This window comes from Xiphophorus hellerii, chromosome 4 (assembly GCF_003331165.1).
Source record: "Xiphophorus hellerii strain 12219 chromosome 4, Xiphophorus_hellerii-4.1, whole genome shotgun sequence".
Lineage (NCBI taxonomy): Eukaryota > Metazoa > Chordata > Actinopteri > Cyprinodontiformes > Poeciliidae > Xiphophorus > Xiphophorus hellerii.
The window spans coordinates 6,908,988-6,934,497 of NC_045675.1; the positions used below are offsets into that span (position 1 = coordinate 6,908,988).

General features: G+C 36.0%; 1 protein-coding gene across 6 annotated transcripts; it reads left to right on the plus strand.

Moving 5' to 3' along the window:
- On the plus strand, positions 1–25,296 carry LOC116718649 (protein mono-ADP-ribosyltransferase PARP6). 6 transcript variants are annotated; one of them, XM_032560816.1, is made up of 23 exons: positions 5–310; positions 3,246–3,409; positions 3,858–3,935; positions 6,884–6,993; positions 7,207–7,267; positions 7,459–7,549; positions 7,732–7,798; positions 8,473–8,622; positions 12,909–13,059; positions 13,301–13,432; positions 15,026–15,121; positions 15,337–15,429; positions 15,617–15,742; positions 15,937–15,999; positions 16,141–16,208; positions 16,410–16,458; positions 16,573–16,685; positions 18,121–18,193; positions 20,122–20,191; positions 20,872–20,951; positions 21,170–21,233; positions 21,693–21,777; positions 22,180–25,296. In XM_032560816.1, exons 2-23 carry the CDS (start codon positions 3,407–3,409, stop codon positions 22,280–22,282), a joined length of 1,926 nt encoding a protein of 641 aa, XP_032416707.1. In that variant the 5' UTR covers positions 5–310; positions 3,246–3,406; the 3' UTR covers positions 22,283–25,296. The 6 variants fall into 6 exon arrangements, with proteins under 6 accessions (XP_032416711.1, XP_032416707.1, XP_032416709.1 ...); XM_032560818.1 differs by having other exon boundaries at positions 13,379–13,432; positions 15,934–15,999; XM_032560817.1 differs by having other exon boundaries at positions 6,899–6,993; positions 15,934–15,999.
- The last annotated feature ends 214 nt before the right edge of the window (positions 25,297–25,510 follow it).

The window sequence follows — 25,510 nt, forward strand, 5'->3', positions numbered from 1 at the left end:
TAGTGTTGTTAGGCAAAATATAAGAGAGCAGTAGGAGAGATCTGCAATAGATAAACACTTGCACACGCACCAGCTGGCGCGCTTGCAGACACGCACAACACGCATTTAGGAACACAGTCCAGAGCTGTGATTGCTGCGTTCTTGTATTTTTTTTAAATGGTTCTTTTGTCATCTGTCATTTCAGTGGAAAACAGCCACTGACAGAGGGAGAGATAGAGAGAGAGACACACAGAGAGAAGCAGGTGCGCCCTTAAAGAGGAAAGAAGCATCTGAGGCAAGGACAGCATCCCAGTCTCCATTCTCTGTGGAGGTAAGTGTGGATGGATGTGAGGGGAGTCCGAAGCGTAGGGGGAGGGGGGCAACCCGCCTGAGCGCATCTGTGTTTGGGCTAAACTGCTATCTAAAGAGAAGGAAGAATAGTGGAACGATCGAGATGAATATATGTGTGTGTATCTTTTTGTACGTGCGCACTGGCAGAGGGTGGGTGGGCTCATTTTTTTCTGTGACTCTATTGGTATGTGAGACGACAGAGGCCAAGGAAATGGCAGGGAGTGCGGGGGTGAGTGGGATCGAGAAGTAAATGCGAGGAGCGGGCTTGAGGACGCAGAAAACGGATAGGAGCTGAGACTGGAGATGAGCAGGGTTCTGCAGGGTTAGAAAGAAAAGATCAGATTAGTGCGATCTATCAAAGCAAGAGCATTTAAGCTCTTTTTTGGTCAGTGAAATATTAAGGAACAGAAAAATTCACCTTCTTGACTGTCATTAAGCTAAAAATGTATAGCTTGGCTGTTTTTCTGTGATATGTTAACACCATCATCTGCAGTGCAAATCTGTGTTGCTCTACAGCCTTTGTTATACCGATTTATTGTGCCTTACATTTAATGAACTGAAATGTGTGTTGTGATGCTCCGTTGTTGATTTAAAAGAATATGGGACCCTGGAGTAGAGCTAGTTTTGGTGCTATTCCCACAGAAATATCTAAATTGCATTAGATTGATAAATAGGTAGACATCAACTTCAAGCCTTATGGGGCTTGTCTACATGAATATAGAGTATTTCTGAAATTAAATATTATTTCATAGTTTCTACACAATTCCTTTCTATATAAACAAGCATCCTTTAGGCTTACAGCATGTGCTTATACCTTTGTCATTTTATACCCTTGGTTGTTTGGTACCCATCTTATTTGGGTACAAAGTGGAACAGTCTGCCTTAGGTGATTTTGTTTAAATCATGCATCAGAGCATAGCTGACAAAGAGGCATTTCTCACCTGCTTTTGCGACCAACATTTTAAAGTCATCTTCTATGTTCTAATGATAATCTACTGCAGTGGTCCCCAATCCCCGGGCCTGGACCGGTACCGGTCCGTGGACCAATTGGTATATATATATATACAGTATACTGTATATATATATGTAACTTGAGCATTTTTATGACTATTGGTACCCCTATATTTCATTAAAATAGTTCACTACAACAAAAATATACTGATATGGCAAGGTTTAAATAAATTGACACAAAATAGTTTGATATTTTATGGTATTATTATGATAAAAATGAAAGTGATAAAAAAACGATTTACTGAGATTTTCAGGTAACCGTGACTGGATGGTCCTGCAGTTATAGCTCAGTAAGCACAAATCCAGCTCTTGGGAAACATATCCATTTGTAATATGCTTCTTAAGGACTCCAGTCACATTTTGTAGTGTGATTTGTATCACTAAAATTTTAACTTAAACTGCATTTAGTCATGTTTTCAAATTTATTGATATTTATTGATGCACATTTATTGATTAAACAGTGGAAAAAAATAGAACAATCCCAGCTGTATCTGTTGTAGGGATTTGTAAACATTAATAAGAATTTATCATGACAACGGTAAATAGAAATCTTATCATGATAAGAAATGTATCATGCTAAATGATACGATAAATGCCCAACCCTAGTAGGAAGCAACAATATTGCAATGTGTAGGTAAACAAATTGGCCAGGAGCTGGTAGAAGTTTGTGTTTTTTTTATATTCTTGGGGCTAAGGATTGGTTGGAGATGACAACGTCCATTTTTTTAATAGTTTAAGCAGCGAACTGCACAAAAATCCACCTATCCAAAAAATTTATTCTTGTTTTTTGGCACCTCATAAAATATGTTGTTTGCAAAGCATCCATTCATTAAAGTACGGTACATAATTATTTGAGGGACTGAAACTTCAGTTTCCTGGGCTAATGCCCTGCCTGGGTGATGATTATTATTTGAACCATTAAAGCTAATTATTGTTTACATGTGTTATATGAATGAAATATTAACCTCCCATTTGTATATTGGCATATGGACTTAAAACTTTATCACAATATTTAATGGTATTTATTGCAATTTAAAAAATATTTACAATTGATGTAGCTTTAATCCATCACTGTCATGGCCTCACAAAAGCAAGTGCTCTTCTAAAAATAAAACCTCACCTTTTGTTGAATAGTTCAATTTTGTATTACTCCCTGATAAACAGTACCAGTCAATTGTATTTAGTCATATTTTGAAGTGTAAATGCAGAATTTATTGATAAACTTATTGAAGAATATAGTTCAAAATCAAGAAAAATTACAACCCTAGTTTTGTTTTTTTGTAGTTTCCACATAACATAAATTAGAATCTGTTGTTATTAACAGATGACAAATAATTGTTCAGTTAATAACATTTTATTAACCAATGCACATATTGCCCAACCTCAATAGACAATGTGCTTTTGACATTGTGCATATCATTGATTTTGTTTACAAAAATATTGTAGAAATTTTAATATTTTACCAGTATTCATTGATAGATATCCATGCCAAAAAACAGTAGAAACAATGGGTTCTTTTTATGCCATGGTTTTTGTGGTTACAGTACATCAGTGCTGTCTTTCTTCTGCACTTCTAAGGAAAAAATACAGTAACCTCTTGTTCTTTGGTATTAATAGACTAGGATCCTGGAAAAATATCTAAACAAAGAAGTGAAGACATCTAGGGTACTGAACGTACAGCACAAATCTCCCACACACTTTCTCTCAACAGTGATTAATGCCACTCTGAAAGGAGGCAGAGATGGTTGTTGCTAGGATACATGGCAAGGTGAAGTGCAGGCGATTTAAACAAAAAAAGGAGGAGGGCACCGTTGACTAAGAATGGCATCACTAGCAGTAGCCTGTGTTGCATGTTTTCTTCCTCTGCTGATTTTCTTTCTTTTATTTTTTTCAATTTTTCCAAGGCTGTGGAATTCAGAGGAGTGTAAAAAGGAACGGACGGTCACACAAAGCTCTTCATTTTTTTTTTGTGCTCTTGCTCCTTTCACCTGGAGGTAGGCTGCAATGGTTGACACTAATCAGAGGCCTAAACCTGTTTGAGAGAGCTCTATGAACAGCCGATCCAATGGTAAGACAGCTGGGATCCTATTGGTGTGTGTAATCAGTGAGTTTGATAAAATTGTGTCACATAATTGTTGCTTTATTTAAGATTTAGGTAATTGTGAAGGACATTTAATAATGTTCCAGGGTCGCATGTAGAATGACTGATATTTTTTTGGCATTCAGATTATTTTAGCTTTATTTAAAAATAAATGTCCTGGTCTGTTGAGCTGAAACTGTCATGCTTTGACATGTCTTTTTCACATTTTAAAAGTCACCCTTGTCATTCTCAGTTAGGTATTCTTATGAGGGAAGATGTCAGAGGATGTTCTGTGTCTCCTTTTTGAGATGCTATATAAAACCTTGTTTGAAGCCCTTGAATGGGAGGCTAAATAGGGAGATGAAAGGATGCAACAGAGGGGCTGTATTTTCTTTCCTCTACTATAATGGTGTTTTCACAATGCGTGGGCCCACAGGACATCAAAGGCCAGTGTTGGACCGACGAGGAGTCAGATGGGGAGAACGAATCTGAACAGTTCCTTTATGGAATCCAGGTAGAGAAGGCATTATTACTTCACTGTTAAAGCAGTTTTGCTAACAAGTTACACATTTTGTTTTTTCATTAAATTCCTGTCATTGCTATGTACTTAATGTATTTTTTAAATGACATTGAAGTAAAAATTTAAATTACCTCAAAATCTGACTATCCTTCGTGCCACCTTGAGCCAGTTACCTATGTGTTTGAAATTAGTGTTGATCAGTCTTTTACCAGGCTTTCTGTTGGCCTTTCAAAGTTGTTCTTTGAAATTTGGATTCATTATCAATTTTCATTCAGTCTTTGTCCCTGATTATGTAAAAAAAAAAAAAGAGAAGTGTTTTTTAGTCCTGGACCAGTATGAGATTCTCACAATTTAAAAACCTTGAGCAAAAGTATAACACTTTCTCTGTACTTGCACCAAAAAACAAAGTAAAAATGCATAACATGGCCTGACAGCTTTAAATGAGAACACAAAAATGACTCTTACTGCTGCTTACATAAAAGAAATTATTGATTTGAACAGCTTCATGTTGTATATGGTTGCATACAAGTATTACTATAATTGGTATGGATATCACAGGTTCTAATATTATCTATTATATTAATTGTTATTGTATTTGATACATAGCCTAAGAAAAGATACAGAATAAACACACACTAACTCTAGTTGTTTTAAGTGCTTATTATACAGAATTTTTCAAAGAATAAACTTTAAAACAAGATATTAGCACTTTACCTCTATCTATCTCACTATGTATAACAAGCAGTCTATATCCTAAAGAAAGCAGAGAAAAAATCTTCATAAAACCAAAAGAAAGACAATAATAGTGTTTATTTAGAAAATAAGTGTGTTTTCCACCTCATATAAACTAAGAAATGTCAGTGTTATATGTTGGCAGAAAAAAAAATATTATTTTAATTTAAAACCACTGCAGCTCAGTAAAGTAGAATATCATCATACAATTTTTTTATTTCAGCAATTCTGTTCAAAGGTGAAATTCATATGCTTTCTAAATCAATTCACACAGTAATATATATCAAATGTATTTTCTGTTATTTTTGATGATTATGGATTAAAGCTAACAAAAACAGTAAACTCAAGTTTCCAGAAAATCTTAATTTTACATAAGGAGAAAAATAAAAACATTTCAATGCACGTATATTAATATTATGGTCATGTTATGCCCTACACAATCAAGAGGAAGCATATGTCAAATTTAGTGGAAGGAAAAATCTGGTGGAAAAGGGTGCATAAGCAACAGGGATAACAACAGAGATTGATGAGGTATGGACTACACATGGAGTCAGGAATTCAGGAGCCACAAGCTCATTACTGTTTTAAACCACTCTTGAACTAAAGAAAAGAGTAAGAAAGTTATATATTCAGATGAACGTAAATTTTGCATGTTATTTGGAAATAAAGGCTCCATATTTTTATTAGTTAGAAACAATTGCATTCATTGTTTAACAAGCACACAGAACTCCTTTTTGTGACTGTTATTTTAGAAGTGTAAAGGGGTAAGCTGCCTCTTTAAATATTTACATATGGTAAATATTTCCATCATAAAGTTCCACTGAGCAGGGAGAAAATTTTAAATAGCTTCCAACATGCTGCTTGATATCTGAAACTTTATATTCTGTTTAATAATAAATTAATGCAAAATCTATTATTTGCAGCATATTTTAGTCACTGGCAAATCAATCTCCAAGACCATCAGGAGATTCATCATCTTTATCTCATAAAGTTGATAGCTCTTCTTCCACCTAAGATCTTAATCTGAGTTATCCCTTTTTTTACTGTTATCTTCCAAGTCTTTTGATTGAAATGTAAATCCAGTAAAGCTCATTTCAGCAAAGTCAAAGTACATGAAAGCAGTGCAGCTATGATAAGGATGGAACTGTACTGCACACTGAGCTCAGAAGATAAAAGTTTGACACCAGACACCAGACACAAGCATGACAGACTTTCTATACCATAAAATGATCAAGAACCAAATCTTCCAATGGTAACCAGAAATAATAAAAATGACTTATCTACATACTTTGAAAGAAGTCCAAAAATCAGTATTGAGAAAGTTCCTCTAGTAATTAAAATTCAAAAACGTATTTAAAGTAATGCATGCAGTCAGTGTTTAGTAATTTTAGTTTGTAATGTCTATTATAATATTCAGTTTTACGTTAAATAAACAGTCTGGATCTTGTTGGGTGTTTGAATCTACATTGTTTTTCAAAGCTATTTTCATCCCTTCAACTTTTCATCATTTTGTTCAATTATAATCATTATCAGAAATAAAAATAACATAATAACCAATGTACTTTCCATATATACTATTAGGATTTTATGTGAGAGAGCAAGTTAAATTAATACATCAACACATTATTTTCTACTTTTTGTATGGTGTGCACTTGCATTCAGTCCTCAGATTTGCCATTTGTGGAACAATCTTTTTAATATAATTACAGCTGCATAATGTTTCTAGCTTTGCACATTTAGGACCTGACTTGATTTTTAATTTTTGTAAAGTAGATCAAACTCAGTCAGGTTGAATGTAGAATAAGTGAACAGCAATTCCCAAGTCCTATAACACCTTCTCTCGCCTGAGGCGTATTCTACATGGGCCTCTTTAACAGATAAATGTTCTTTGATCCAAACTATTCTGTATACTTAGGGTGGTTAACCTGCTAAACAACTAACACCCACATCAACCTTATGTCTTTAGCAGCCTCTAAAAAGATTTCTTCCAGGATTGTACATCATGTAGCTCCATCCATGTACATGTTTTATGGATGATGGGAACCCAAGTGCAAACAGAACATTGGCAAAGGCATGAGGCATGTTGCAGTTCAGCAAAATGTCAAAAAGTTGAAGGGGTAGGAATAGTGCTGGTACTGTGGGATCTTTGGGTATGTGTGAAAATAGTCGGTAACCATTGAGAATTCATTCATTGCTATAACTGTGACCAGTGCTGCTTGTTGCAGGGGAGCTGTGCTGCTGACCTGTACCGCCACCCTCAACTAGATGCAGATATTGAAGCTGTGAAAGACATCTACACCGACAGTGCCATCTCTGTCAGGTACAGGACAAAATCATGTCCTGAAAATCTTTAAAGGTGTCACGCTAGCTGTAATGAAATAAAAATTCCCTCTTGATTTTTAACCTAAATAAGAAAGGAGAGCATAACCTTAATTCATCTCTCACTGAGTGTAATCAGTAGAAATGGTCAGAATCTAATGATTCACATTAGTTTTGACAGATTTACTGTATCTGTTGCTGCATCTCTGCGCAGGGAGTACGGAACCATTGATGATGTGGACATCGATCTTCATATTAACATCAGCTTCTTAGATGTGAGTCAGCACTCTTCTCACTGCAAACACCTCTTCCGACTTTTCCCATTACTATTCTAACGTTGACATTTTGCAAAGTAACACATCATTTATAATGCATCTGGTGCTCATAAGATATTTATGCATTGAGAAATGGCCCTAATTAGGCTGCTAACGGTGTGTATTTGTGTGTGTGTGTGTGCCTGATTCAGGAGGAGGTTGCAACAGCCTGGAAAGTTATAAGAACAGAGCCCATTATTCTGAGACTGCGCTTTTCGCTTTCTCAGTACCTTGATGGACCCGGTGAGTAAAGATGCAATGTGTGTGTGTGTTGGTTTTCTAGAAGGGACATTAGGTATTTATGCCCCTCACTGAGTGTGGGAAGTGAGTACAACATGTGTCACACACGTGGGAGACTGGAAAAAAAAAACTTGAGTGTCTTTCTGTCGACTCTGTAATGATGTTAGTCATCTTTATTTATTCAGAGCCGTCAGTAGATGTGTTTCAGCCTTCGAATAAAGAAGGCTTCAGTCTGGGCCTGCAACTCAAAAAGTAAGTGAGGCGATCATTTATAATTTATCTGTGAAAGTATTTATGTCCCTTGAAGTTTTTCACATTTTGTCACATTACAACCAAAAACTGCAATGAATGTAATATATATTTTATCTCATAGTTTAAAAAAAGTGGAGAATAATTATGAAGTGGAAAGAAGGAAAGAAGTATGGGCAACACTATTAACATCTGAAAAGTGTGATATGAACTTGTATTCATTTTTTAGAACCAATTTTCACCTCAATAATGAATGCAAGTCTTTTGGGTGATGTCTCTAGATTTGAACATCTATACTAAAAGTTTTGCGCATCTTTCTTTGTAAGTAGCTCAAGCTCAACTGAGTGAGCTTGAGCTACTCTAATGCAGAGCTTAAGCCTTTCTGTGCCCTAGGCAAGATTATGGTTTCACTCCTAAATTAGTTAAAATTATTATTAAATCACGACCTATGTGGTAAATCCCGTAGACTTTATGATGGTGTTTGTTCACTAATGCTTTTTAACAAACAAATGCCTACATGTAAGATTATGGTTGTAACATGACAAAATGCAAAAAGGTTAAAGCTTATGAATGATTAAGAATGTCATTTTTTTAAACTGATTTTCCTTTACAGCTTACATTAGACGTATGATTCAGCACAGCCCAGATTCACTCTAGTGATGTTTTTAATGTGGCAGGATCCTGAGCACATTCACCTCACAGCAGTGGAAGCATCTCAGCAATGAGTTCCTCAAGGCCCAACAGGAAAAGAGGCATAGCTGGTTCAAAGCTGGAGGGACCATCAAGAAATTCCGTGCTGGGCTCAGCATTTTCTCCCCAATTCCCAAGTAGGTAGAGCTATTTATCATCTGACAAAGCAATGAACAACTGAGCTATTGAACAAATGTTCTCTTTTTTTTTATTCTTATCTGATCATGTAAAATTTCTCTAAAGTTTTAAAATTCGGTCACCACAAATATGCAGTATAACTTCTATAAAATAAATATATTTTTTACATATTTGTTAAAACTGTCACTGTGTCGTGACAGATAATCTGTGAAAAGATTGAGCTCCTCTCTCCCTGAGCTACTATTGCTGTCTGAAAACATGCATCACTCCCACTCAAAAACAGCCAGTCTAACAACTAACTGTAGCAAATATGACAAGAGGGAGAAGAAAAAGCCAACACAGCATCTTGAACCCCGACTTAAATTCAAAAGCTGACAAAAGTTCCTGAGGGATGGAAGCACTCCTCTCACTACCTCTCTAGGTTTGACAGGTATGAGTGCACAGGGATTGAATACTGACCCACTTGATGGTGGCCAACTCCACTAACTAGACTGCCCTGACATTCTAATGACTGGATAGCAGTCTCATGTCAAGGGGCTACTTGGATAAGGTACTGAGAGTAATGGCAGACATTAACACTGGTCCTTGTATCTAACAGTTAGTAACTAGAGTTACTGTCTAAACCGTTTTCAGTTGGCTGTCTTGTGTCTACTTTTAGTCTAGACTGAGAGACAAGAGCAGAAAAATGCCTCCAGAAACCCACCAAGGAACATAGTTGAGTTATTTTATAGGAAAAGTCAAGTACCTTCAAACCTGCAAACTTTCTGCTCTAAATCTAAACCCTTCTAGTACACCATAGAATATCATCACAAAGTGAATGTATTTCAGTGATTTAATTTAAAAAATCGAATCCAGTCTATTGTATAGCTTCACTATACACAAAGTAATTATATTGCACATACTTACTGTATTTCTGTACATTTTGACGATTGTGACGTAAAGAAAATAAAAATTTTAATTTTAGTTTCTCAGAAAATTTGTCATTAACATAAGTTATTATTGACACTACATAAGATAAATACAAAGGATTTTCTTAAACATAGAAATGTTATATGCTGCAAAGGAATTTAGCCTGGGGAGGCAATGGCTTATTTTGGGGGGATACAGTAAAATGGCTTTTTAAAATATATATATATATATGTATATTTATCATGCAACATTTCAAATGCAATACCTATGTTGTTAATTAATACAAAATAAATAATTATAACATTAGCAGTGACATGTACAAAAAGCTGAGCAATTATGCTCAGAATAGCATAAACATTAGTTTGTTTAAACATAAGCTCTCCTTATCTGCGAAGATCCTGCATCATCGTCCATGGTGCTGGCCTCTGGTCTAATGTCTCCTCCCTGACTTTTCTATTATGACAATAAAGATTTATTTTAAACATGTGAAAAACAGTAGTGAGTACGTCTGCACAGAAATGAAAGAGGATTGGGATTATTCCTAGAAAAATAATCAGCAAGGGATGTAACATAGGCAGAGATGGGTACAGTAGCAAGTAAAAAGTAAAAGTAGCACTACTTCAGCATAGTTTTGCTCAAGTAAAAGTAGAAAGTGTCCATCCAAAAAATTACTCATAAGACAAAAAAATATTTGATAAAAAGGCTTCTCAAATACTGAGTAGCTGATCATAAAATACAATTTAATATTTTAAAATGAAGTGTTCAGACAGACTAAATAAAAGTTAATATAATGGACCTTACCAAGCTCCGCCCACAACCGACCCACGTGACCGCAAGTCTCACAAGCAAAGCCTCGCGGCGCGTTGTTTCTATGTAAACATGACTCGATTAGTGCATCATTTCTACCGGATTTTCACAATATATCAGCTACTACAATGGACAGAGGAACTAACAAGTTCATGTCATCATCTGGGAGGAGGTTACTGGTTTCTTAGTCACAAGCTGGTTGCAAACCTGAGGCCAGCAGGTGTCAGTCAGTTATGGTAGATCTGACATTTGGTTTGATGACGTCAATATGAGAAGCTGCAGACTGATAGAGGAACCAAAGAGCTCTGTAAAGGTAAAGGCAAATATTCTGAAGTTGGGATATAATTAATTTAATTTCACATTATTACCGCGGTAGAAGCCATTTGTTTGTTAAAATTTAATTAAATATATTTGTTCTATTTGATGTTTGTTGTGAATGACGTAAACTCACAATCGAACGAGATAATTAGTCCAACGTTTAGAAACTACAGCGGCTGTAATGTGCCACAGCAAAGGTCAACAAAGGTAAAATAACCCGAACAGGTGATCAACTCAAAACCACTCGTACCTTTTTACTCTCTCTTTGTAGTTTAAGCACACCTGTTACCGTGGCAACCGCCTGCGCCACGCAAGACGAACAAAGATTACGTTAAAAACATAACATTCAGTCCGTTACGATATCAAGTTTCCAGGCTTGATATTTATTTCTCGATTATTAATCAGCGCTTCCCTGAACACAGCGATGGTTGATTGACTAGCTGTACTTGGTGCTAGAGCGGCTAACACGAGTAACAATTTAGTCCAAAGCCTTTTCTGCTAAAATAAAATCTTTAGTGTATGTCAGATACAGTACACATTGCATATTGATCTGGTTAGCTAACGTAAGACTGTGTAGCAGACAGGCTTCAAGGTGTAGAAGTTGTATCAGTTCTGCCATTATGCTGTACTTAGCTAACGGGAAGCTAAGTGTGTTTGTGAGACGGCCACGCACGTGACCACGTAGAATGGGCATCAACCAATGAAAAGCGGCCTCTGTGGTAAGGTCCATGCATTTTACTTAGTGTATTGAATTACTCAAATAAATACATTTTTAATAGTATTCTAATTTATTAAATATCACTGTTCTTTTTCAATTGAAGTTACTTGTCGTGGATAGATATGCTAGAGTATCCAGAAATTTTACTCAAGTCACAGTAGCAAAGTTCAAAATATTACAACAGTCAAAGTAGAAGGTACAGTGCAGTAAAACTACTCCTAACACATTGCTTTCCAAAAAGTTATTTAAGTAACTCGTTACTACCCATCTGAACTTTAAAGTTTAACATGATATATTTTTCATGGACAAACTAGTCATAATTTAGCTAACATTATCTGCAACAATCAGCATTACTCTACTTAACTCAGTTTGTCTGGGAAAAGAATTGCACAAGGTTCTCTGCCTTTTACTGATTTGCTGTGTGTGCAGCTCTGCCCAGTAGCATTTCTACTGTCGCTGATCCACAGGTGAAAAAACTGGCGCTAGCATATTAAAATATGTTAACGACGGATTAAACAGTTGTAACGGCTGAAAGAATGCTGGAGACACGGGGCGTAGATATTGGAGGCGCGGGAGGCCCTACTTTATCAAATCGAGATAGGAATAAAAACTTAGCCACGCCGAAGTAAAGCAATAAATAAATGAAGAAGAAATAGATAGCTTCCATTCCAGGTCAGGAACGGCAGACTGTGTGGGTGGGCACTGCCTCCCAATGCCCGCTCATGCCGCAGAGGCTGAGCTGGTTTCTGCTAGTTTGGCAAAATTCAGTCATTTGGACGCTTTTCTTCGTACAGAGGTGTGAAACGAGACTTGAATCGAACGGAATAGCAAAGGCAATGTCCAGGTTAAGTGCCTACACAATCATGAAGCAGACGCTTCACAGTTGGCCAGCAGACAGTCATTGATAGACACCAATAAGGGTAAAGAGAAAAAGGCTTAACTGTAGCAGTTCCAAAAACGGTAGCGCACCAGTGAATGGATTCCCCATGTAAATCTTTTGACCTGCCCCATTGGCTGCACTAGATTTATTTTATTTTTGAAGAGACAAAAGAAGGAATTTTCATGAGTTACAATATTTGTTTGTTTGTGATTTGCAACACACCTAAAACTCGTCCCCCTGTCTCTGGTTTTGCTGTGCCATTCCAGGATTAGTGGCCCCCATTGGCCACTATTTACAAAATATTTTGGAAGCACCCCTCAGTCAAAGTCCTTTGCAAAAGACTGTAAACCTTGCATTTTATTAATAGAAATCAAATATTTGTCACATTTAGTCTAATTTTCTGAGAAACAGAATTTTTAATTAGTTTTAAGACGTAGTCATCACACTTGAATGAAGTAGACACTTGAACTATCACTCCATTTGTAGTTATTCTATATAATATAAATTTAACTTATTGAATTGAATTAATAAGTAAAATAACTCTGATATTGTAACTTAATGAGATGCACCTGTATGTGTGAGAGACACACAAAGCATTTAGACTAAACCATTAGCAGGATGGTTTAGTCTAAATAATTTTTTTGATCTTTCAGGTCTCCAAGTTTCCCTCTGATCCAAGACACAGTTCTAAAAGGGAAGCTGAGTGTCCCTGAGCTGAGAGTGACCCGCCTGATGAACCGGTCCATCTCCTGTACAATGAAGAACCCTAAAGGGGAACTCTTTAGCTATCCACCAAACAGCCAGGTTAGGGTCATTTTGGTCATTTCACCTGCCAGACTTCTGTTATTGTGAAATTTACTTTTCAGTTAATTTAAGTTTTACTGTGTGGTGTTATTGCTCCATTTATTCTTTTCAGTTTAAACTACACCCTTGTCTTCGTCCACCTGTCACCTGCATTGTTTCACCTGAGCCTTTTCCCCACTCTTACCAAAACATAGCTGGTGTGCCCTTTCCCATAATGCTTTGTCTTCACTTCACCCATCAGACTGTAGCTGTCCCGGCGGCCAGGGCCCCAGCGCAGATTACCACGAGGCAGCTGATTGAATTGTTTTTTTCATCCCAGGCGGGCGGCCACTGCAAGAACATCCCTACTTTGGAGTACGGCTTCTTAGTGCAGGTTAGATCCTAAGAAAATATATCCTCACAGTCAAAAACATTTGCACTCCCTGTTTCAGTTGTTATGTATTGTTTAGGACACAAGCCTGTGGAGCCTGGTTAGTTTCTAACCCAACATGAGTTTTCAGCTAAATAATGCAAACAGTATAATTCTATTTGATTTTATCTGATAGACCAATATGTGGTAATAAATAATTGTTAAATAGAAAGAAAGAAGGTTGATTGTTTTCTTTTTTATCTTAAAAGTGTGACATATGTATTGGTTCCCCCTTAGTTAGTACCTTGTACAACCACCTTTTGTTGCGATTGCAAAGTCTTTTAGTGTTTGTCTCTACAAGCTTTGCACAACAGAAGACTGAATTTTTTACTTTGCAAAACAGCTTAAGCTCATTAAGACTGAATGAGGAGTGTCTGTAAAAAGAAATTTTCAAACCTTGCTGTTACTATTAATAATGAGTTAGATTATTAGTAGGTCTTACTTTTGATTGACCAATTTGAAAAATGATTTGAAAACATTCGGTTGTAGCTCTGGCTGTATGTTTATGATTGTGCTGCTGAAAGGTAAAACAGAGCAACAGTTTCAGCTTTAAAACCTCTATGAGATTTTATTCCAATATTGTCCTTCATCTAACTCCATCTATATTCAAATCAACTCCAACTGATGAATACCAACCAGTAAAATGATGCAGCTTTCCTTGCAGGAAAAGTTGCGTCGCGATGTTGCCACCATAAGTGGAGTTCACTTTTTGAGAACTTTGAAATAATCAAGCTGTTTTTGCACAGTGAACTTGAAGTGGTTGGATCTCATCCTGACATCATTTAGCAGTGCTTTATTCAAGATTGAGGTATGCTGTTATTCAAGGACAAACTCTGAATATTTTATGCAAAAAGGAGCTGCAACATTTTCCCTGAAAATGAGGTTGACTTGTCTAAAAATGGTTCATGTAGCTTTTAAACATAAGTATGTTAACTGAAGTCTCATAACCTAACCACCAAAACTAATTAATTAAATGAAAGTATTTTGCACACTATTTAATTGTTTGTGAGAAGGAGAAACAATACAGACTATCTGAAAATTCTGCAGCTCACTCTGACACACTTCTTACGATTCTCTCAAATGGGGCAGATTTATCTAAAATAGCACAGATGATTTTGGTTTAAATGTTGAAGATTTTGTCTACAAACATACTGTAACAGTATTATGTATTTGATTTGTTTTAGCTGCCATATAACCATAATTTGAAATTTTCTTCATCAGAAATGTGCATGAGTCAATGTTTCTTTCCCTTTGACGTTTTTGATTGTGCATTGACATTTTAAAGGACAAAGAAGAAATCTTTCACAACAAATCTGGTTGGCAGTGATTGTATAAATGGGTTAAAAGCAATGCACTGTATGTAGAGGACCACAAATCTGCTGTCTCACTTTGGTCTGTTTCTAAAACCCTATTGCAGATTAAACCACATAAAGTTGCAGTGACAAATTGTCCTTCCGAATTGATTCTTTCTGTCTGCACAGCCTTTATTCATGTAAACATCAATGCTGCAGGTGGGAGTTATAATTGGCAACTGCATTATGCTTTTTCTTGTAACAGATAATGAAGTACTCAGAGCAGAGGATCCCCACTCTTAATGAGTACTGCGTGGTTTGTGATGAACAGCATGTCTTTCAGAATGGGTCCATGCTGAAGGTATCAAGAAAAGAGACACACTCCTGTATTAATGTTTGATTTGGTTTCTTATTTTCTACATATTTGAAATACACAACGCATTAACAAAATCTACCTATGTATATTATTCTACACATTTATTTTTCTTTTCCTAGTAACTGAGAGAAGAGCATATTAATCATGTTTTATTCTAACGGTTTTATGTGTTTTTTATCGATTTTACTGTGTCTATGCAGCCTGCTGTGTGTACCAGAGAGTTGTGTGTGTTCTCCTTCTACACTCTGGGTGTGATGTCTGGAGCTGCAGAAGAAGTGGCAACAGGAGCAGAGGTAACAACAAACATATATATGCAGTATTTTGGGGGTCAAAATCTTGGCAGTCATATAGAGAAAAAAAAGTTACAAAAAACTTATCCAGATAATTATGAGATTTTTCCCTAATTAGTTGTACTTTTATTGTTATGTATACTGAGAGATATCAAACTAATTGGTATTAACCTTTTCTAACCCTTACCAGGTTGTGGACCTGCTTGTGGCTATGTGTAGAGCTGCACTTGAGTCCCCACGCAAGAGCATTATCTTTGAGCCCTACCCATCGGTTGTGGATCCAAATGATCCCAAAACTCTTGCATTCAACCCAAAGGTTTGCATTCCCACTCCTTAATGCATTATTCCAAGTAATTTGAGAATTGATTTAAGAAATGTGCAGTCTGTTTTATTTGATAAACTACTGTCACAAGATTTTGTTTTATATTTATTTTCTTGTATAAAGTTTTTTTTTCATAATAATTCTTTCCTTCTCCTCTGCATTTGTTTGCGTTCACCTGGACACAGAAGAAGAATTATGAAAGACTGCAGAAAGCACTGGACAGTGTCATGTCCATTCGTGAAATGACCCAGGTACTATAAGGACGCAGGAAGGACAAATCTCCATCAAGAGGAGAAAGTCCTTTTGTCTGTATAATAATTAGCATTTTCCAAGTACTTATTAGATTTTTGGCAGATGGACGTAAACAGCAGATGCTTCTCTGTTGTTTTCAGGGTTCATATCTGGAGATCAAGAAACAGATGGACAAACTGGACCCTTTGGCCCACCCTCTGTTGCAATGGTGAGAATACATTCCAAAAATGTGTTTACACTCATTCTTTAAAAAGCATTTTATACTGGAAATATCCCACATATCCACACACATACTACTACACCACTGCAATTAATAAAAATACAAATTGTAAAATGAAAAATATGCTTTGTTATTATTATTATTATTATTATTATTATTATTATTATTATTAATTCTGTTTCTTTGTAGGATCATCTCCAGTAATAGGTCTCATATTGTCAAGCTGCCTCTCAGCAGGGTATGAATTCAAGATATTATGCCTTTTGTCTCCAGAAACAAAGACACGCTTTCATTATGCTTTTTTAAACATATTCTTTCTCTCTCTCTCTGGTTTCTGATTGCATTTTTACAGCAACTGAAATTCATGCACACGTCCCACCAGTTCCTGTTGCTCAGCAGCCCCCCAGCCAAGGAGGCTCGCTTTCGCACCGCCAAGAAGCTCTATGGCAGCACCTTTGCCTTTCAGTGAGTTAACCCTAGCTGATGGAAATTCCTGTTACTATCTATAAAAATTGTTTACAAAGCGCTGGGAAAACCTACTGTATGCCTTATTTTTTTTTAAATTATGTAAAGTAACTTTTTTTTTACATTAAAACCTACCTTTGGCATCAAAATATTTGAGAAAATATAGCAAGATAATTTCCCCAACAACCACTATAATTTATTATTAGAGCATGACACCCTATTTATAATGGATATGCCTGAGTGTAATTTTAATGAAGCCACTACAAACAAAAGGACAAAGCAGTGACTGCTCTCTTGGACTGAGAGGACACCTTTCTACGCCAGCACATGGAGCCAATGATATTTATGTGAGCGAGACAGAGATTTGTCCTGTAGCAGATGGGGCTCTGCTGAATATTTTAGATACACTCGACCCATCTGGGCAGTGCCAAACTAAAGCACACACAGTGCTGACACTCTCCCTTTTGCTGCTGGTTAATGCTTTAGATTTATTAATTCCAAATAAACATGTCTAATTTTTAATTGAAGCTGAGTGTCATCACTCTATTTTTACCTCAACAGAAATTATGCAAAACAGAAATGTCTTCGCTTTTAAAATTTAGAAGACATGCCAAACAAAGGTAAATGATAAGTTTAATTACATCAGGAAAAATACGTTTTCTCAAGTCCAGCAGCCATGTAGCAATCTTGGCTCTTTTCAAGAGAGATTAAATACCTATACTGGGAAATCCAGTCAGTAGTCATACATAATTTAAAATCTAATTTATAAATAATAAATGACAGCTGAAGATTATCCAGCATTTTTAAACGGTCCTGCATAATTCGTATAAATTGCACTACAGTTGAGACTTCGATCAAGTCAAACACTAAACATGAAAAAACACTTCACACTTCTTAATAGTTTATCTTCAGTGCCTGGTCAAAAAGGAAATTATCAACACATTAAAAAAAAACAGTCAAAAAGAATACATTTAGAACAAAAACATTACAATAGAAAAAATTATTTTAGTTTAGCTTAACTTTGATTGAGTCCATCAAATTAAATTTTAGTTCAATTCAGTTGAACTCTGTTTAATTCAGATTATTTAAGTCACATTAACTTCTAGTAAATTCACAGCAAATGCCATCTTCAAGAGAAAGAGGTGCAATTAATACCCAATTATATTGTAATGTATAAACAATCCAGTCCTCTACAATCATATAATGATTTAAATTTAATTCAGTTCGGTTAATTCATTTCACATCAATTCAGTTCAGTTTAATTTAGATAATTTTAAATCTGTTTTTTTTCCCATAGGAACAATTGACAACAAATTAACTCTTAAGATTATTTACAGTAGACAAGGGTCAAATTCATGTCCAACTCTTATGTAATACACAGATCCAAGTTGTTATGCTCATACTTTGCCTTTTCTTGTTTCTCTCTTTACTCCAGTGGATCCCATATAGAGAATTGGCACTCTGTTCTTAGAAATGGACTGGTCAACGCCTCTTACACCAAGCTGCAGGTAGGTTACTTCAGCTCGGATTTATGAAGCTTCTTCCCACAGACAGTAAACCTGCCTTTTACAATGCAGGCTTTCCATCAGGCTGATCCATATTTGCTATCAATAAATGTCTCATCTTGTCAATTTTTCTTGAGAACAGGCCACAGTGGCAGATGTTTCTAGTCAATATCGGCTACTTTCAGCCGATACCACATTCCAGCTTGGAGCACTAGGAGTAGGCTGTGGTTTCAGCTGCCATGTCAGGAGGCTGCCTGTGAGCCCTGTGGGGGTCGGTCACATGCTAAATACAAAAGAAAACTTTAATAGTTGTGAGTAAAGTCTTTTTGGGACGAAGAGACGCTTCTTCTAAATTAGAACTTTCACAAAAATAGTTAATTCAAACTTGAAGTAAACAGGACGGATACAATTTAAAAACCAAAATGACAGAAATTAGCCTAAATAAACTTTCTCTAAAAATATCAGAGTGCTAACCCAGCACAAGAGAGAGCACAGCATTGCCTCATTTTCAGAATACAGCCTATAGTGGCTGCTTAGAGACACTTGCATATCCTGAAAATAGATTAAACAGAATTCAATCAAAAATCTTGAGCTCATTGAATCATTCTTGTCAGCTGTGATTGCTCTGTCACGCTGATATGTCTCATTTATGCCTCCTTTGTTCTCACGAGTTTTTGAACTCTCCATCTTGGATTTTGGCTCGGTGCTTTTTGCCTCCTCCTCTTTGTCTCAGCTGGAGCATCCGCACCCTTCCTTTGTCACCGTCTTTCACAGAACAAAGGAGACTGAGTCAGTCTCCACCTTCAGTTAACACACAAACCTCACGTTCTTCTGTTTATTCATTTTCTGTAAATGTGTCGTGGTGTGTGCAGGGGTGTGCGGGGGTGTGTGTGTGCGTGTTCTCCCTAGTAATTATGTCTGTTTTCTTCCACTTATACCAATAGCATTAGTATAGATTACATAAGTGCATGTCTGGCAAATGTATTTATAAAAATTTTAATTCAAAATTAAACCTTTGTCAAAATTCAAACACAAACATCAACTGTGAATACATTACAGACAAGCACAAAATAATATATTTGTGACATGGAAGATAGAGGATGCTGTTTTTTTTTAAAATCTTTTTTGACAACTGAAGATTTTAACTATGTTGCATCTGTAATCAGCCTCTGCCTCTTTTATATTCTGTGTAATCCTCTCTCTGAGCTGTGGATGCAGAGATTCACAGCTCAGCTTATACGTAGACTCTGCCGACAGGACAACTTCCTGTTGTAGTCTGATGAGACCAAAATTAAATTTAACTTTGTGGTCTGCATGCATGTTGGTAAACAAAGCAAAAAGGACATGTCCAAAACCTGGTAGTGGCAGCATCATGCTGTGGGGATGAATGTGTAATCATCACTTTGTTTTAGATTTTCATTTGTAAACAAAATGTAAGTGCAATTCCAAACCATATGTTCTTTTTTTCCCCTTCACAATTGTGGAATATTTTGTGTTGGTCTATCACATAACATCCAAATGAACATTGAAACATTGAAGTTTATGGTTGTAAAGTGACACAATTAAAATGTTCAGAGGATCTGCACACTCTATGTGTCACTGTAAATCTTCATTTTTTATCCGAATGTTACCTGAATACCTAAATGTTATTCCTTAGAATTTCATTAACAAAATTCAACCACAACACATTCCTTCTCCTTTTTGTTATCCACTTTCAACTATTTGGATTCTCTTGTGTGAACGTTTTTTGACAACTTTCACACAAGAAAAGCTGTGTGAAACTTTTCACACAATTTTCTTTTAGTGAAAAAAAATCAAGTTTTTTTCACCAAAGCTGATTAGGAAGAAATTGGGCTGTATTTGCGTGTGCCTTATTTGTAAATGTAAAGCTCAGTTACCCATCCCTCCTTCCTGCTCTTTTCAATCCCAAGCTGCACGGCGCAGCGTATGGAAAGGGCATCTATCTGAGCCCCATCTCCAGTATATCTTTTGGATACTCAGGTAGGATTATGTTATTTTCGCCATTAAGACCTGCTATCCCCGCCTCTAATCAGTGTCTTCCTGATGTGGCTTGATCATCACGATGGAGCACGCCATTTTTTTTGTCTTACAGCTGTCAATATGTTGTGCTGCTGTTTTGTAGTGTCATGTCTGTTCATTTGTAAAAGCTGAGCCTTGTGTACAACCTGCCTTTCCATACTTTATGTTGTGGTTGTTTTGGTTTTGGGTTTGCAACATCAATATTTGTTTTTTTCCCCCTTTTCTCTTCTATTGTACTGTAATTTTGTAGTGTTTGTAGAGAGAATATGTCAGAAGGTTGCAAATTTCCTGCTTGTTGACCAAGAGTCCAAGCAAATGATCAGAACTTATGTTAAAGTCCAGTGCATTCTGTAAAACTTGTAAAGAGTTTCCCAATATTTTTTAAAAAACTACAGTTTCCAATTGTTTTGTAGGCATATTTTTTTATTTATGCATGCAAATATTCTATACACACTCATAAAAACACTGAAATTGAATTAGTCAGTGAGCATATTATTTATTCCTATTCAGGCAAACCAAAACCTTCAAAATAAAGTAATTTTCTTGAAAATGACAAAAAAGAAAGTTTACACAACCTGAGTGAGTCAAAGTAGCATTTTTCTAAGACAATTTGATTGGCCTTGCTGTGCTGTCTTGTGTAGGAATGGGGAAAGGACAACATCGCATGCCCACCAAAGATGAGCTGGTACAGCGTTACAACCGTATGAACACCATACCGCAGGTGAGGGGCACATTGCACTCTTATTTGTGTTAAAATGTTGAATTTTAAATTAAACATTTTCTTTAATTATGTGTTTTGCCACTGTATTGTGGCAGTTTTTGTTTTTTTGTCTTATCTCAATACAGACTTTCATTGCCTACAAAAAAAATATTGTCCTTTGAACACATCAGTTAGATCTTAATCTAAACTGCAACCCATGACTCTATCTTTCACTGTAGAGCCGCCCAATACAATCAAGGTTTCTGCAAAGTCGAAACTTGAACTGCATTGCTCTTTGTGAAGGTAATACCTGTGCTAAAGGTGAAGTACATGTTTGTGTTTGATAAGTATACTTTTCAAAATCTCTTCATTGATAAATACATATTTAATGCAGAAGATGTGATATTAATTTAAAACCTGCACTCTGTTTGGACCATGCACAATATGTTCTGCAAAATGTAATTTACTAATAAAAATAAATATTTTATTATTTATTTATTCACCAAATAAGTGCATATAGCACAAACATTACAGACTAACAAACTGAGATACTGATCTAAAAAATAACAAATTACTAGTTAATAGAAATATTAGGTTTATTAGGTTTGTTGAGTTATAATAATTATAAATGATAAGTTCTAAAGTATCTCACCTATTTTAATGTAGGTCAAATAAAAATGTTGTCTGGATTTAAATGAGGAGTCATGCAAACATGACAAAAATATTGAATACAAAGTGTTTTTTTGTGTTTCTCTTCCCCAGTGATCACATCTAAAGATCTCCAGAAACACGGCAACATATGGGTGTGTCCCGTCTCCGACCATGTCTGTACCCGCTTCTTTTTTGTGTGAGTAATCCCGTCACTGTGACAAAAAGCACCATTGCCCTTTGATGGTAAATAGGTAAAATGAGTTGTCTTTTTTCCAACAACCACCATTTTTAGGTTTTGACATAAAGGAAAATATAATTTATTTATTCATCAAAACACTTATATCGACATTTAAAACATTAGTTCATTTTTTATGTTTTTAGCCAAAGTTAGTCGGAGCCATTGCGCAAGATCCAAATAGCCACTTCCGACTCCGTAGCCGCAGGATGCAGACCCCTGGTCTATCACTTAAAATGTTCTGTATGTTACAATAAAGTTTGTTTATGCAATGTAGTCAGAAGCTGCTAAGATTAGCAAATACTCCAGTGTGAATACCTTTACAACCCGATGTTTATAATTGGTTTTTGTGAATAATTGTAGGTATGAGGATGGCCAAGTAGGAGATGCCAACATCAACACTCAGGAGCCTAAGGTGCAAAAGGAGATCATGCGTGTGATTGGGACCCAAATCTACTCAAGCTAATGGAGGGTCCGCAGCAGATCTATCCCTGTCTCAGCAGGGGGGAAGCAGACAAGACAGACAATTGAAGCAAGCGTTTTGAGTGAGCTGTCCTTAGGCCAGATGCTGAGGGGTGAAAAGCTCCTGAGCACATCATTACCGACATGGTTTAACTCTAGTGTTCTTGTTTTGTCCTCTTTCTCTTGTGTTTCACCTTCTCCACATTGTTACGACTTACATGTTCACCTGACCCTCAGTTAGGTTGCACCTGGTTTAAATCAGCTTTCTCACGGTTTTTACTGCTGTCTACACAAATGCACACATTTTTCTGGGACTGCCGAGGCTATATTCTTGTTGCTGTGTGTTTACTTTAACTGATTCAGTTTTTTATTCTTCTTTGTGAATATGTAGTAAAACAAATATTCATTCCAAATGATTATTGACCTTTTAATGCAAATATTGGAGAGAATTATGCACATACAGAAATTTGTTTTTTTATGTGTTTTGGAAAGTTATTATCTGTCATTATTTTCTGCAGTATTTCCTGACTGAAGACATGAACTGAGGCCGTGATTAGCAGAGGGACATACACCACTTGTCCACTGATACTTCTAGGCTGCCAAAAGTAATTTTTGAAATTCAAACTTAATATCAATATATGTACTTTGTTTTGCATAAAAATATCTACCGTAGCTAATCTGTTCATGATAATTGTTGTTTTAGAAACAGAAAACCGGAAATTTCTATTGACCATGAAAATGTCCATTTTTGGCCTTTTGAGATTTTAGTTTGTTTTTATTTACTATTTTAACAAATACAACACATAAAAGATGAAAAATTATGCAGGTTTTCAGATTGCAATAATACATTTGAATTAAACAAAATAAGATCAAATCATCTTCACACTAAATAGAGTAGATAAAAGTAAATATTATTTAGTGATGAATTAACCTACTGAAAATTGAGTTTTTAAGCTGCCAATTAACAGTTAAACCCATTTACATATAAAGTAGAAAATGAGCTGAAAAATGGGACCCATATGTGTCTTAGATATGTTACCCAAAACAGACTGATTTCCATTTCAGACCCAGCTTAGAAAGAAATGTGGGTTTCTTTTAATTAACCTAATCGGGTTACAGGAAGCACATTGTGAACCATAAAAACTCCTTAACCTGAAAAATAAATGATAAAAAAAGACCTTTGCCCCACCCTAAACATTTCAAGAAATGATGGCATGGAATGTAGGATTTGTTGTATTTATCATCTTCAACTTTGTTTTCTTATTTATTTGGTATTCAGTCATTTAGTGCGTACAGAAGACAAAGAGAGAATTATGATGGATGAAACATCAGAATACAACTGTAGCTACAGTGATGCAAATTTGTACAGTTAAAACCAGATATTTACACAGTATTCTGCAAAAAATAAGACACAATCATATCTGCTTTTTTCACTGTTTGAAATTGAACAAAGGAAGAGCGACAATATTTTATGACTTTCTTCAACTTAGAAGTTTACATAACTTCACTCACTGTTTGACAGAATAATATTTTAAACCATATGACTTGGGTCATACATTACAGGTTTCCTTCTAGAAGCTTCTCACAGCAGTTTGACACAATTTTGACCAGTTCTTTATAACTAGTTTGCCAGTATACTTTGGTCATTCTCCATTTGCAAAACCCATTTGTGCTCAAACATTAACTTCTTGGTTAATGCTTCAATATTTCAAGTTTCTTAAAAATGTTTACCTTTGACCCTTTAAGCATTTACAAACTCTGTCTCTTTTGATTTCCTTCTAGAGTTCTGTCTTTTTCCTTAATCGGTTATCTTTCAGCCCATGTTGATACAGGACCAGTTACTGTATGAATACTTACCCTTTCTTACTATCTTGGCTGATTTCTTTAGATTTGGACATCACGCAAGAAATTATCTCAGATGTTGGAAATAGTCAGCTGCTTACAAAATAATGACATCATTGTCAGGGCTTTCTCAAACTGTTTAAATGCATAGTAGTCGCAGTCCAAAGTTCTGAATTTGAGGAGAGGAAGAAAAAAATATGTGGAGTATTATTCCACTAAAAATAGGGAGCAGCTGCTTCAAACCAGCACTAATGGATGGTTGGATTCTCTCTTTCATTTTGGGTGCATTTGGCAAATTAAAAAATAAAACTCCTGGCGTAAAACATTTAAACATTAGTCTGATTTAATATCAAGGTCATGTGTTTTTTTTTTTAATGTATTAAAATATATAAGTATCTGGTTTCAACTGTACGTTGGAGTGCTGGGACTATCATGTGACTCAGTAGGGAAAAAAGTATTTAATTTGTGATCATATTACTGTGATAGCCTTTTAACCTTTTGTGCATCATCGTTTTTATGAGTCATCTCTACATAAAATGAATAATTTGCCGTGCTCATTTTCAAACGACCATCTGTGTGTATGAGCAACACTTTCCACTGGAATTCTACAATCGGAAAATGTGGACTTTCCCAAAGCCCAAAAATTTTTCTGGCAGCATTCAGTCCAGGTGAGCTCTGTATTTTCTTGATATTATACTACGCATTACACATATTCAGCATTTGCCTAAAATGGGGACAGTGACTGTCATCAGACCTGCAGTAGACAGGAAGTAGAATACAAAAGGTGAGAATCAAACAAGCTGAAATATAGAACATGTTGGCTATGGTATGTCTCCACAAAAATGAACTGTCAAATGTTATCAGAACTGGAATTCTAACCACTAAGTGGACTTAAAGACTCTGGAAAGAAAGCAAATTGTATATGTGTATATATGGATGATGGTCATGATGGACATGTGACGTTGACCCAGTGCAGTGCCAGACTCTGCGAACAGCTGATAACTGTTTCTGCCAAGATGTGGGAGCGATGAGTCTCTTTAGGGGGCTTATTGTCTCACCGTCTGTCTCTGCTTTGTGATGTGTCAGAGATTATGACGACAGCAATGATGGTGATTATGGAGCTGGTGAAAGGCAGCCGTGCTGGAGAAAAAGAATAAAACTTGATTTTGCACAGTTTTTACAAACAGCCTTATTTGCTTTGATGTCTGTTGAAAATGTGTGACAATCAACCATAGACGTTGTCTATTGTTGATGAGGTTTTCTGCTGGAGTTTCAACCAGAAGGGGGCAGTATTACTCCACGGCCTATCAAGCAGACTGACGGCTCAGTTTGCAGATGAAAGAAGATAAAATCAAACCTTTTTTTCTGCCTTTTCACAATTCTCACATGT